At 43.8% G+C, this 14,403-nt stretch overlaps 1 protein-coding gene across 1 annotated transcript in view; it reads left to right on the forward strand.

Annotated features, from left to right (window-relative positions):
• ndufs4 (NADH:ubiquinone oxidoreductase subunit S4) overlaps positions 1–13,466 on the forward strand; it is a 48,659-nt gene extending 35,193 nt beyond the window's left edge. The window contains exons 3-5 of the mRNA XM_055887865.1: positions 12,551–12,723; positions 12,919–12,992; positions 13,271–13,466. Of these exons, the coding sequence (XP_055743840.1) occupies positions 12,551–12,723; positions 12,919–12,992; positions 13,271–13,374 (351 nt within the window). The 3' untranslated portion in view covers positions 13,375–13,466. The remainder of the gene's footprint in view (positions 1–12,550; positions 12,724–12,918; positions 12,993–13,270) is intronic.
• The last annotated feature ends 937 nt before the right edge of the window (positions 13,467–14,403 follow it).

A 14,403-nucleotide genomic window follows, 5' to 3' on the forward strand; every position in this document is an offset into this window, starting at 1 on the left:
GACTTGGAGTTACATTGTGTTGTTTAAGTGTTCCCTTTATTTTTTTGAGCAGTGTATGAACACCATGTGGACCAGGGCTCATTCCTTTCTCCACTTTGACGCGCAAAGAGACCACAGAACAACCCGGCCAGTGTCCCTGTCCAACCACAGCCTGAGGATGTGTCCAAAAAGGCACCCTATTCCCCTATATCCCTGGTCAAAAGTAGTGCACTATAAAGAGTGTAGTGTACCATTTTAAGTCGACCTGTAATTGATCCGTCTTCACTCAACTATATGTACAGTTTTTAAAAAATATATTTGTGTGTATATATATATATTTGTTTGTTTGTTTGTATATATATATATTTATTTATTTATTTATTTATATATATATATATATATATCCTGGATTTCTAAACCATCTGTTCTGTCTGTCCTCAGTTGTTCCTTGTTTCCACATTAGAATGGTCTCACCTGCCTCCCATCCTTGAGGACCATGTACTCCGTTGTTAGAGCGGTTACTCTAATATCTTGTCAATATAATTGATAGTCTTTGGCTTTGGCCAGTTGGCCCTGTGCGGGCAGGCGGGCCTGTTGGCCCTGTGCGGGCAGGCGGGCCTGTTGGCCCTGTGCGGGCAGGCGGGCGGGCCTGTTGGCCCTGTGCGGGCAGGCGGGCGGGCCTGTTGGCCCTGTGCGGGCAGGCGGGCGGGCCAGTTGGCCCTGTGCGGGCAGGCGGGCCAGTTGGCCCTGTGCGTGTGGGCCCTGTGCGTGCATGCGGGCCAGTGGGCCCTGTGCGTGCGTGCGTGCGGGCCAGTGGGCCCTGTGCGAGTGGGCCCTGTGCGGGCCAGTGGGCCCTGTGCGAGTAGGCCCTGTGCGGGCCAGTGGGCCCTGTGCGTGCGGGCGGGCCAGTGGGCCCTGTGCGAGTGGGCCCTGTGCGGGCCAGTTGGCCCTGTGCGGGCGGGCCAGTGGGCCCTGTGCGAGTGGGCCAGTGGGTCAGTTGGCCCTGTGCGTGCGGGCGGGTCAGTTGGCCCTGTGCGTGCGGGCGGGCCAGTTGGCCCTGTGCGTGCGGGCGGGCCAGTTGGCCCTGTGCGTGCGGGCCAGTGGGCCCTGTGCGAGTGGGCCCTGTGCGGGCCAGCGGGCCCTGTGCATGCATGCGGGCCAGTGGGCCCTGTGCGGGCGGGCCAGTGGGCCCTGTGCGAGTGGGCCCTGTGCGGGCGGGCCAGTTAGCATAGCTCTGCTGCTTTCTTTTGTGTGGAGTTCATGCAAAAGACCGCCTTTTTATACAAATCAACTGGCAGATGACAGACAATGATGAAAATGTGATTCTTTTGAAGTTGTAATGCCCATTAAAATGTGTGAAATCTATGTATTGAAAGGGGAGCGCCTTGGAAAGCCCTCCAGTCTTGGGTGGCTGTGGCCGGGCGTGCTCGGAGGTTGGTCTGGGTTTTGTCGCAGACTTCCCCATCGCTTGTTTGCTAATTCCCAGAAGAATTGGACCAGGTTCTCTATAGGGCTCTGAATGGGCTTCAGTTGAACCAGGAATATGCATATATTATATAACCAAAGGTTGGGGTTTTCCTCCTTTTTTCCTCATCTCCTGCACCACCAGGGACCAGGCTAGTGGTGCTCCAGGTCTTTGTGTTCCATTTAGGTCAAGGTTTATTGACTAGGCTAAGTTATCTATTTTAATTTATTTTATCCATTTTGAGCTAAGCAACATACATTTGCATATTTTGCATAAGTTTGTTCACCTCTGGGGTATTTATGTTTCATTTTCAAATGAACATAAATAAATACAAATGATCTGAAAAGTGATTGAAACAGGGAGGTACTATTTCTTGTTGAATAATGTTTTTGTAACTTGGGCCGTGCTGGGAGCCATTGGCTGTGTTCCTGATAGGATCATAATTCTAACGTAACGTTTTGTTGCCAAGCGTTTCAGAGGTTTGAGGAATCAAAGTCTCAACAAGAGTTGGAAGTCTGTTTTTAAAAGTGACATATTTGGTCTTCATGCTGTTCAGTTCTGAAATATATGACGGATGCCAGTTTTATTTACAAAAAAAAATGTAAGCACAAAGTGATTCATTTTTCGCAAGTAGTTAACTATTTCAGTAAAGTCTGTTTTCAAGTTATTTCCATTATGCAGCAAGACTAAAGTGTTTTGTCGGCTTGCTCACCTACCCTAATCTTCCAATGGAAAATACAGGAACGAAGCATCCAGTCACACTATTTAACCCAGTCTCCCGGAGGGGAGTATCCTAGTCCAGAGGTCCTCAAAGCGTTCTGCTTGGTGACCCACTAATTGAGGTGTCTTACTTGGTGGGGGGAAAAAAACTTTGCCCACCCAAAGAATACGAAAAATATCGTTTTAATAAATACCCATTACTTCAAAACATCAAACTTTATTAAATGTCATGAATAGTCAAAATCATGTTTTTTTTTTCATGAAATGTGATGATATTTTGATTAAACCAGATCAACGTATAAAAAATGGCCGTTGCTTCTTCATCGATGAAGTTTAATCATAAAGTTACTGATTTCAATTCCACCCCAAAACCATCTTTTGGTATTTGTTTCATTAGTCCATGGTTGACACAGTTCCAACATGTTTTACTTGTCAACAATCAACTTTTTAAGATGTATGTTTAAGAGATATATGTTTAAGATATAAGTCATTCACATATGACGCAAAATGCATCATAACGGCGGATGACTTCTGTATTTTGAAAGTTAAACATCTTGAAAACTTTGATTTCTGTCAAGGAAAACATTTTGGGACTATGTCAACAATGGACTAATGAAACAAATGCCGTAAGATAGTTTTGGGGTGGAATTTTCCTTTTAAGGGTATAGGGTGACATCACCCCAACTCTCATTTGAATACACCAATGGTAACATGATATTCTCTTACCTCATTTAAATGAGGACCCGCCTTGTAACCGTCATCGGAGTCGGTGTGTGTTTTGCAGATGGACATGGTTTATGACAAGTTTACACTATTTATCTATTGCAGAGATACTTGTTTCCCCCATTTCATCTGTGTCTGGCGTTAGCTAGTTACTGGCTAGCTAGGTGTTCAGCCAGCATGGAACGAAAACGGTGGATGGTTCGGTCAAAACTCTTGAAGCAGTTGTCATGTCAACACATCCGTCTGTACTGCTGTGAACCGCCACAAACGTGTGACGTATAATTTTTTATTTATATATATATATATATATATATATATATATATATATCATTGATGCAATTTCAATGTTTTGTTTTGTGTTTCACCAAATTTGCTTTAAGATTTTACTGCAGCACTGCAAACCCGTGTTTCTTGACGTTGACGTTTCAGCTGTCAGTCAAGGCGAGGTCATGGATATAAACTTCCTGTCCACTCAACCTGTCTTTTCTAACTTCCTGTCCACTCAACCTGTCTTTTCTAACTTCCTGTCCACTCAACCTGTCTTTTCTAACTTCCTGTCCACTCAACCTGTCTTTTCTAACTTCCTGTCCACTCAACCTGTCTTTTCTAACTTCCTGTCCACTCAACCTGTCTTTTCTAACTTCCTGTCCACTCAACCTGTCTTTTCTAACTTCCTGTCCACTCAACCTGTCTTTTCTAACTTCCTGTCCACTCAACCTGTCTTTTCTAACTTCCTGTCCACTCAACCTGTCTTTTCTAACTTCCTGTCCACTCAACCTGTCTTTTCTAACTTCCTGTCCACTCAACCTGTCTTTTCTAACTTCCTGTCCACTCAACCTGTCTTTTCTAACTTCCTGTCCACTCAACCTGTCTTTTCTAACTTCCTGTCCACTCAACCTGTCTTTTCTAACTTCCTGTCCACTCAACCTGTCTTTTCTAACTTCCTGTCCACTCAACCTGTCTTTTCTAACTTCCTGTCCACTCAACCTGTCTTTTCTAACTTCCTGTCCACTCAACCTGTCTTTTCTAACTTCCTGTCCACTCAACCTGTCTTTTCTAACTTCCTGTCCACTCAACCTGTCTTTTCTAACTTCCTGTCCACTCAACCTGTCTTTTCTAACTTCCTGTCCACTCAACCTGTCTTTTCTAACTTCCTGTCCACTCAACCTGTCTTTTCTAACTTCCTGTCCACTCAACCTGTCTTTTCTAACTTCCTGTCCACTCAACCTGTCTTTTCTAACTTCCTGTCCACTCAACCTGTCTTTTCTAACTTCCTGTCCACTCAACCTGTCTTTTCTAACTTCCTGTCCACTCAACCTGTCTTTTCTAACTTCCTGTCCACTCAACCTGTCTTTTCTAACTTCCTGTCCACTCAACCTGTCTTTTCTAACTTCCTGTCCACTCAACCTGTCTTTTCTAACTTCCTGTCCACTCAACCTGTCTTTTCTAACTTCCTGTCCACTCAACCTGTCTTTTCTAACTTCCTGTCCACTCAACCTGTCTTTTCTAACTTCCTGTCCACTCAACCTGTCTTTTCTAACTTCCTGTCCACTCAACCTGTCTTTTCTAACTTCCTGTCCACTCAACCTGTCTTTTCTAACTTCCTGTCCACTCAACCTGTCTTTTCTAACTTCCTGTCCACTCAACCTGTCTTTTCTAACTTCCTGTCCACTCAACCTGTCTTTTCTAACTTCCTGTCCACTCAACCTGTCTTTTCTAACTTCCTGTCCACTCAACCTGTCTTTTCTAACTTCCTGTCCACTCAACCTGTCTTTTCTAACTTCCTGTCCACTCAACCTGTCTTTTCTAACTTCCTGTCCACTCAACCTGTCTTTTCTAACTTCCTGTCCACTCAACCTGTCTTTTCTAACTTCCTGTCCACTCAACCTGTCTTTTCTAACTTCCTGTCCACTCAACCTGTCTTTTCTAACTTCCTGTCCACTCAACCTGTCTTTTCTAACTTCCTGTCCACTCAACCTGTCTTTTCTAACTTCCTGTCCACTCAACCTGTCTTTTCTAACTTCCTGTCCACTCAACCTGTCTTTTCTAACTTCCTGTCCACTCAACCTGTCTTTTCTAACTTCCTGTCCACTCAACCTGTCTTTTCTAACTTCCTGTCCACTCAACCTGTCTTTTCTAACTTCCTGTCCACTCAACCTGTCTTTTCTAACTTCCTGTCCACTCAACCTGTCTTTTCTAACTTCCTGTCCACTCAACCTGTCTTTTCTAACTTCCTGTCCACTCAACCTGTCTTTTCTAACTTCCTGTCCACTCAACCTGTCTTTTCTAACTTCCTGTCCACTCAACCTGTCTTTTCTAACTTCCTGTCCACTCAACCTGTCTTTTCTAACTTCCTGTCCACTCAACCTGTCTTTTCTAACTTCCTGTCCACTCAACCTGTCTTTTCTAACTTCCTGTCCACTCAACCTGTCTTTTCTAACTTCCTGTCCACTCAACCTGTCTTTTCTAACTTCCTGTCCACTCAACCTGTCTTTTCTAACTTCCTGTCCACTCAACCTGTCTTTTCTAACTTCCTGTCCACTCAACCTGTCTTTTCTAACTTCCTGTCCACTCAACCTGTCTTTTCTAACTTCCTGTCCACTCAACCTGTCTTTTCTAACTTCCTGTCCACTCAACCTGTCTTTTCTAACTTCCTGTCCACTCAACCTGTCTTTTCTAACTTCCTGTCCACTCAACCTGTCTTTTCTAACTTCCTGTCCACTCAACCTGTCTTTTCTAACTTCCTGTCCACTCAACCTGTCTTTTCTAACTTCCTGTCCACTCAACCTGTCTTTTCTAACTTCCTGTCCACTCAACCTGTCTTTTCTAACTTCCTGTCCACTCAACCTGTCTTTTCTAACTTCCTGTCCACTCAACCTGTCTTTTCTAACTTCCTGTCCACTCAACCTGTCTTTTCTAACTTCCTGTCCACTCAACCTGTCTTTTCTAACTTCCTGTCCACTCAACCTGTCTTTTCTAACTTCCTGTCCACTCAACCTGTCTTTTCTAACTTCCTGTCCACTCAACCTGTCTTTTCTAACTTCCTGTCCACTCAACCTGTCTTTTCTAACTTCCTGTCCACTCAACCTGTCTTTTCTAACTTCCTGTCCACTCAACCTGTCTTTTCTAACTTCCTGTCCACTCAACCTGTCTTTTCTAACTTCCTGTCCACTCAACCTGTCTTTTCTAACTTCCTGTCCACTCAACCTGTCTTTTCTAACTTCCTGTCCACTCAACCTGTCTTTTCTAACTTCCTGTCCACTCAACCTGTCTTTTCTAACTTCCTGTCCACTCAACCTGTCTTTTCTAACTTCCTGTCCACTCAACCTGTCTTTTCTAACTTCCTGTCCACTCAACCTGTCTTTTCTAACTTCCTGTCCACTCAACCTGTCTTTTCTAACTTCCTGTCCACTCAACCTGTCTTTTCTAAACTTCCTGTCCACTCAACCTGTCTTTTCTAAACTTCCTGTCCACTCAACCTGTCTTTTCTAAACTTCCTGTCCACTCAACCTGTCTTTTCTAAACTTCCTGCTAGTTATCCATGAGAGAAAGAAATCTTCAACATTTTTTACAAAATGTCCTATCTCCCAAAAAATATTATGGGGGATTTATTTTAGCCAGTCAAAAAGGCTATTTTACATGGGAATCAGAATGATCGTTTGGGACTTTTTAAAAATTTGAACATGAGCTATGGTTGCCAATTTTAGGGAATTGACTGTATAATGTAATTTTTTGTATCAATGGACAAAAAATTCCAACTGTGACCCACCTGAATCTCTGCAGTGACCCACTTTAGGGTCCCGTCCCACAGTTTGGCCCTAGTCCATGCTGTTGTTTTGGTGATGGGGTTTGTGGCCCGCCGATACGGTCTGATGCACACAGACCCAACCTGAAGCCTCAGACGGACAGACAAGCAGTCAGTCCAGTCAGTCATGCTTTGAATTAGTTCACTGGTGACATTAGAAAAACATGGTGGAGCTGCAGAATCAAACGCCAGTGGTGGAGGAGGGGGATCAGACACTCATTTACTACAACTGGGTCAATTAGTTATGTTTTTGTTCATCATACGTTCAGGAAAGACTATTATAGTGAGGCATAATTGGGAAGTATTTGTGGCGTCTGTGGTGTGCTTTGTTCTCTCTTCTGTCGCTTTCCCTCTGTAGCTCTCTCTTTCTTCTCTCTTTTCTCTCTCTTCTCTCTCTTCCCATCTCTCTTTTCTCTCTCTTCCCCATCTTTCTTTATATATATATATAGCTACTGACCCCCTAACTACTGACCCTTTAGCCCTTAGCTATTGAACCCTTAGCCCCTAGCTACTGAACCCCTAGCTACTGAACCCCTAGGGGTTCAATAGCTAAGGGTTCAATAGCTAAGGGTTCAATAGCTAAGGGTTCAATAGCTAAGGGTTCAATAGCTAAGGGTTCAATAGCTAAGGGTTCAATAGCTAAGGGTTCAATAGCTAAGGGTTCAATAGCTAAGGGTTCAATAGCTAAGGGTTCAATAGCTAAGGGTTCAATAGCTAAGGGTTCAATAGCTAAGGGTTCAATAGCTAAGGGTTCAATAGCTAAGGGTTCAATAGCTAAGGGTTCAATAGCTAAGGGTTCAATAGCTAAGGGTTCAATAGCTAAGGGTTCAATAGCTAAGGGTTCAATAGCTAAGGGTTCAATAGCTAAGGGTTCAATAGCTAAGGGTTCAATAGCTAAGGGTTCAATAGCTAAGGGTTCAATAGCTAAGGGTTCAATAGCTAAGGGTTCAATAGCTAAGGGTTCAATAGCTAAGGGTTCAATAGCTAAGGGTTCAATAGCTAGGGGTTCAATAGCTGGGGGTTCAATAGCTGGGGGTTCAATAGCTGGGGGTTCAATAGCTGGGGGTTCAATAGCTGGGGGTTCAATAGCTGGGGGTTCAATAGCTGGGGGTTCAATAGCTGGGGGTTCAATAGCTGGGGGTTCAATAGCTGGGGGTTCAATAGCTGGGGGTTCAATAGCTGGGGGTTCAATAGCTGGGGGTTCAATAGCTGGGGGTTCAATAGCTGGGGGTTCAATAGCTGGGGGTTCAATAGCTGGGGGTTCAATAGCTGGGGGTTCAATAGCTGGGGGTTCAATAGCTTGGGGGTTCAATAGCTTGGGGGTTCAATAGCTAAGGGTTCAGTGGCTAGGGGTTTCCATCCAATTGGCAAAAGATTTTCATGCACGTTTTCTAACATCTGCATATGAACAATATGTGCATTTTCCCACCAGAAACATGTTTCCATCAAATTGACGTGTTCATAAAGTTGTGTTTTACGTAATCACATAAAAATACCTTTTGCGGTTAAATTCCCACGTACCAAATAAAACATTTTAAGTTAATTGGTTTTCCATCTACTGATGTTTTTTTTTCACAGAAATGTTTTTTTTAAATACACGGAGTGTATAAAACATGAAATACACCTTCTCTTTCCATGACACCGACCAGGTGAATCCAGAGTTCTGATCCCTTATTGATGTCACCTGTTAAATCCACTTCAGTGCAGATGAAGGGGAAGAGACCGGTTATAGAAGGACTTTTTTAAAGCCTTGAGACGCCTGAGACATGGATTGTGTATGTGTGCCATTCAGAGGGTGAATGGGGCAAGACAAAAGATTTAAGTGCCTTTGAACGGTTGATGGTAGTAGGTGCCAGGCACACCAGTTTGTGTCAAGAACTGCAACGCTGCTGGGTTTTTCCACCCTCAACCGTTTCCTGTGTGTATCAAGAATGGTCCACCACCCAAAGGACATCCAGCCAATTTAACAAAACTGGTGAGAAGCATTGGAGTCAACATGAGCCAGCATCCCTGTAGAACGCTTTCAACACCTTGTAGAGTCCCATGCCCCCCCCCCCCCCCCGACGAATTGAGACTGTTCTGAGGGCAAAACTCAATATTAGGAAGGTGTTCTTAATGTTTCGTTAACTCGGTTGTATTGGCACGTGCGCTCTAGCCGACAGTTTTCAGATACAATGCGGGTATAGCCTCCTCGATGAGATTATTATAGACAGGACAGCAACACTGTTTGTATTTGTCAAATGGCATTGATCATGTCACCAGAATAAAACCAGTCAATATTAATTGGAAAAGGAGAATCAAGCTCCTCACCGTGCACTTTCACCACCCTCTGAAGTTCATAACTTATTTCATCTGTAGCCTCGTAAACTGCATGCTTTCATGAGTCGTAGAGGGAGGACCGCAGAACATATCCCGTGACTCCCAAGTTTACTTCGACATAATGGTTATTATATCAATATTTATTAGCGCTTTCCACCCCTATTTCCTGCATAAATACATTTTACAGACACAAAAAGATCCCCACTTGGTCTCGCGTATTTTGTTTTTGTTGACATTTGGAAAGTTGACTGAGAAGTTTTCTGTTTCCATCATTACATATTTTTTTTTATATGTACTTTACTCACATAAAAAAGTTTGGATGGAAATCTGGTTGTTGGTCGACTTGACAGAATCCGTTCAAAGGAACTCCCCAGACAGGATCCTGACGGCAGTTAGCAGCCAAGGGGCTCTTTAAAACGCCGTCTGGGAAACGGGAGAAAAAACACAAATGGGGAAATGAAGCTGATTAATTAATTGAATATTGTTATAAAATGTGCATGTCATGAACTCTGTAATATGTAAACAAATATGAATATATATCTTGCTTTTTTATTTTTAAATATTTTTTTACATCCACATTCTTTTCAGTTGTCATACTCGTCGGTCATAAAGTGAAGTGTTGGTCAACGTTTTAAACTGCATTAGATAACATTTTTGAAATGTTATAACCACTAAAATAAGTGATATTCAGTCATCCATTTACATTATTTACGATTTAGGCCTAAATTTTAATTATCCCAACCACACAGATCTTGTATATCCATATAATTCTAGTCCTTATTAATTAGGCACCAAACGGATAGGTACTTGTTCGGTTTTTCTGTTGCAAAACAATTTGATACGGTTTTCACTAATGAATACAACCCTAATGCGTTGGGGTGTAACAGATCACCAAATCCAATGTTCGGTACGTGTTGTGGTTTTTGGGGGTCACTGTTAGGTTTCGGTACACCGGGAAAATGACATGCCATTTACAATATTCAGCATTCACAATGTTCTTGGCATTGTCTGTTGTGACATCATTCACAATGTTCTTGGCATTGTCTGTTGTGACAGGATTGTTATGTTGGGTCTCTCCAGTTTCCACTCTGCTACGGTCTCTGACCATGTGGGAGATGGGAATTTACCAGTTAACAAATGTAGTTGTGAATGATACAAACCTTTTAATGTCTTAAATCAAAACGTATCTGGGCTGCATGATGCCACTTATGAACTATTTGTAAAAGTCTTGGGGGGGAGGAGGAGGAAAATCTTGCGTTCTGTCTCTTGCCTCAGGCTGCGCACCCCTCAGGCTATTCTCAATGTAATCTAGTCTTTACTAATATGTACAGATTGTTTAGGACCAGCTGAAAAGGTTGGGAGAGGGTTTATCTGATGTTCCCTCGTTAGATTTGAGCACATCTTGCTCTGGCTATTAGTTGTTGATCTTGTTGAGGTGCGTAACTGAGGGAGAGAGAGAGAGCATACCTTTTTTTTATGGTTGTTTGATCAATAGGACTGTAAAGTTCCCAGATGGAAGAGGACTTCCTGTGGTGTTTTACATATTTACAGAAATCCATTCAGGTGAATGTGTTCTAATGATCTAAAGTCACGCTGTTGCTACTTCCTGTAAACACACAATCCAGTTCAAAGAGAATGATGGCAGGCCCAACTTCCTGTAAACACACAGTCCAGTTCAAAGAGAATGGTGGCAGGCCCTACTTCCTGTAAACACACAATCCAGTTCAAAGAGAATGATGGCAGGCCCAACTTCCTGTAAACACACAATCCAGTTCAAAGAGAATGATGGCAGGCCCAACTTCCTGTAAACACATAGTCCAGTTCAAAGTGAATGATGGCAGGCCCAACTTCCTGTAAACACACAGTCCAGTTCAAAGTGAATGGTGGCAGGCCCAACTTCCTGTAAACACACAGTCCAGTTCAAAGTGAATTATGGCAGGCCCAACTTCCTGTAAACACACAGTCCAGTTCAAAGTGAATGGTGGCAGGCCCAACTTCCTGTAAACACACAGTCCAGTTCAAAGAGAATGGTGGCAGGCCCTACTTCCTGTAAACACACAATCCAGTTCAAAGAGAATGATGGCAGGCCCAACTTCCTGTAAACACACAATCCAGTTCAAAGAGAATGATGGCAGGCCCAACTTCCTGTAAACACATAGTCCAGTTCAAAGTGAATGATGGCAGGCCCAACTTCCTGTAAACACACAGTCCAGTTCAAAGTGAATGGTGGCAGGCCCAACTTCCTGTAAACACACAGTCCAGTTCAAAGTGAATTATGGCAGGCCCAACTTCCTGTAAACACACAGTCCAGTTCAAAGTGAATGGTGGAAGGCCTGTGTAGGGAAATTACTTATTTGCATATAGGCCTAATGTGGCTCTTATTGGCTGTACCGGTCTGCAGCGTCTTCATTGTCCAAACACATGGCCCTTTTTCCACTCTGTTGCTATAAAAGTTTCACATCCCTTACTCAACATTATTCCCCAAACGTTCTATGCATTTCATGAAGACGTGACAATGACCATCTCTAAGTGCTCCCTTGTCTAAACTACCTGTTTTGCTATAATGGGTGCAAAGGGGTAAGTTTAACATTGCTAAAGCACTTTCATGAGTTGCTGAAACCCACCTCGAATGGACGAAATATCTGCAGCTATAAACCAATGACTGTTAAAAAAAATATAAACACAGCCTACTAATCGATCACTTGTAATGTCTTTGTCCCGGTCAGAATCAGCTGCCGAGGGCAGCAGACAGGAGACAGGAATCAGCAGACAGGAGACAGGAATCAGCAGACAGGAGACAGGAATCAGCAGACAGGAGACAGGAATCAGCAGACAGGAGACAGGAATCAGCAGACAGGAGACAGGAATCAGCAGACAGGAGACAGGAATCAGCAGACAGGAGACAGGAATCAGCAGACAGGAGACAGGAATCAGCAGACAGGAGACAGGAATCAGCAGACAGGAGACAGGAATCAGCAGACAGGAGACAGGAATCAGCAGACAGGAGACAGGAATCAGCAGACAGGAGACAGGAATCAGCAGACAGGAGACAGGAATCAGCAGACAGGAGATTATGTTGTGTAGTTACTTTGCGGTTTCCGTCTTGCTCCGGTGTACTGGGTTGACGTCGGTGTAAATGTTGAGCGTGGCGACATCATGTATTTATCCACAACTCTCTGTCTGTCGCCGTTGGGAAGCCAAAATAATGTTCCCAGTCCTGGTTTATCCAACCCCACCACTCTCCATCGTATAGAACTAGCTCCCAGCTGCGCCTGACAAAAGGACATTTTGAAATGCACCAATTTTTTAAAAGATTTTAATTTTGATTACAACGTGCACATAGTTTTAACGGAATAGCATGACGTGTTATCAGCTCAGATTTACTTGAGGCATACAACACAGCATAGTTATAGCCTATAGACGTATTATTTAGGTTTTTTGATGTTTTGATGAATATGATGTATTGTCACACACCCCCCCCCCCCCCCCCCCCCCCCCCCCCCTACTAATGCGTGTGTGTTTCTGGTTCTCACCCTCAGGACATCTCCACTCTGACCGGGGTTCCCGACGAACACATAAAGACCCGCAAGGTGCACATCTTTGTGCCGGCCCGCACGGCCATGCAGTCAGGAGCCCACGGAACCAAGAAGTGGAAGATGGACTTTGACACCCGGGAACGCTGGGAAAACCCTCTGATGGGATGGGCCTCCACGTAAGACAACACAGACATATATATTAAATACCTGCTTCCAGTCAGAACCCTAAAACCCCCCCCAAAAAAACGTCACTGGGGTTGTGATATGTGATAACAATTGGTGTATTTTTTAAAAAATTTGACTGAAATGTCACGTTCAAGCTAGTTTTTTAATGATTATGTTATCACGCGGCTTTCTATCTGTTCTCTCAGGGGTGACCCCATGTCCAACATGAACCTAACGTTCACCTCCAAGGACGACGCTGTCGCATTTGCAGAGAAAAACGGTAAACGCCCACACACACCGTTGACTCCCATAGATCCCTCTTCCTCCGCTAGTCGTTGGTTGAGGGTGACGCTAACACACTAGCTCGAGGAGACGTGTTTTGTTTATCACAGCAGGATAGAGATTAGTGCGGTTCTGTCTACACACAGCTTTCTGACGACAAGTGTTTATGCCTCCACTTTTTTAAAATTGTGAACGGGAATGGATCCAAGAGGAATACACAAGCTGTTCTTGGCCCCGTGGCTTCATTTCATTCATCTGAGCTGTTTATTATCTCAGGTTGGAGTTACGACATCACGGAGAAGATGGAGAAGAAGCCCAGAGTGAAGTCGTACGGAGCCAACTTCTCCTGGGACAAAAGGACTAGGAGGTCTGCTAAGTAAACTGGACTGTCCTGACTCTCTGGTCTGAAGACACACGCCTGTTGTTGCTTGTACCATAATTACTCTCTACCTGATTAAATAATACAGGGATATTTATGTGTTCAAAGGGATTTTCTGTCCTGTTTTCAGTATTGCAAGTATTACGTTTGTGTACTTTTATGTTTGTTGCTTTCTCCCTCCCTTTTTTTCGCTGTAGTTTAAGACAAAAAAAATGCTAAAATCCTGAAATTGCTTGCTGTCAGGGGAGAGCTATTTGTTAAGAATTAATGAGCTCAAAGTTTAACTTCTCGTTTTGACTAATTACAGTTGAACTAAATTCTATTGTAGTGGGATTGTACTGTAACCGTCACCATAACAACCACACAGCCAAATGAATGAATGTTTACACACGAGTCCCATCTTGGATTTTAACCCATCGCCATCACACTCCATTTCAAATAAGACATTGTAATCTCCCAGGTTCATGCAATACCTATTATCTGTTGGGCCGTCCCTCTAACGGACCACTAATACCCTATTTAAATCAAGTTGGACGACATCAACAGAAAACTGAAGGAATCTAACTCATCGCTTCTCTGGACAAGCAGGGAAAACTCATCCCATTACCTGGGTAGAGCTTCTCTGGACAAGCAGGGAAAACTCATCCCATTACCTGGGTAGAGCTTCTCTGGACAAGCAGGGAAAACTCATCCCATTACCTGGGTAGAGCTTCTCTGGACAAGCAGGGAAAACTCATCCCATTACCTGGGTAGAGCTTCTCTGGACAAGCAGGGAAAACTCATCCCATTACCTGGGTAGAGCTTCTCTGGACAAGCAGGGAAAACTCATCCCATTACCTGGGTAGAGCTTCTCTGGACAAGCAGGGAAAACTCATCCCATTACCTGGGTAGAGCTTCTCTGGACAAGCAGGGAAAACTCATCCCATTACCTGGGTAGAGCTTCTCTGGACAAGCAGGGAAAACTCATCCCATTACCTGGGTAGAGCTTCTCTGGACAAGCAGGGAAAACTCATCCCATTACCTGGGTAGA

This window comes from Salvelinus fontinalis, chromosome 28 (genome assembly GCF_029448725.1).
Source record: "Salvelinus fontinalis isolate EN_2023a chromosome 28, ASM2944872v1, whole genome shotgun sequence".
Taxonomy (NCBI): domain Eukaryota; kingdom Metazoa; phylum Chordata; class Actinopteri; order Salmoniformes; family Salmonidae; genus Salvelinus; species Salvelinus fontinalis.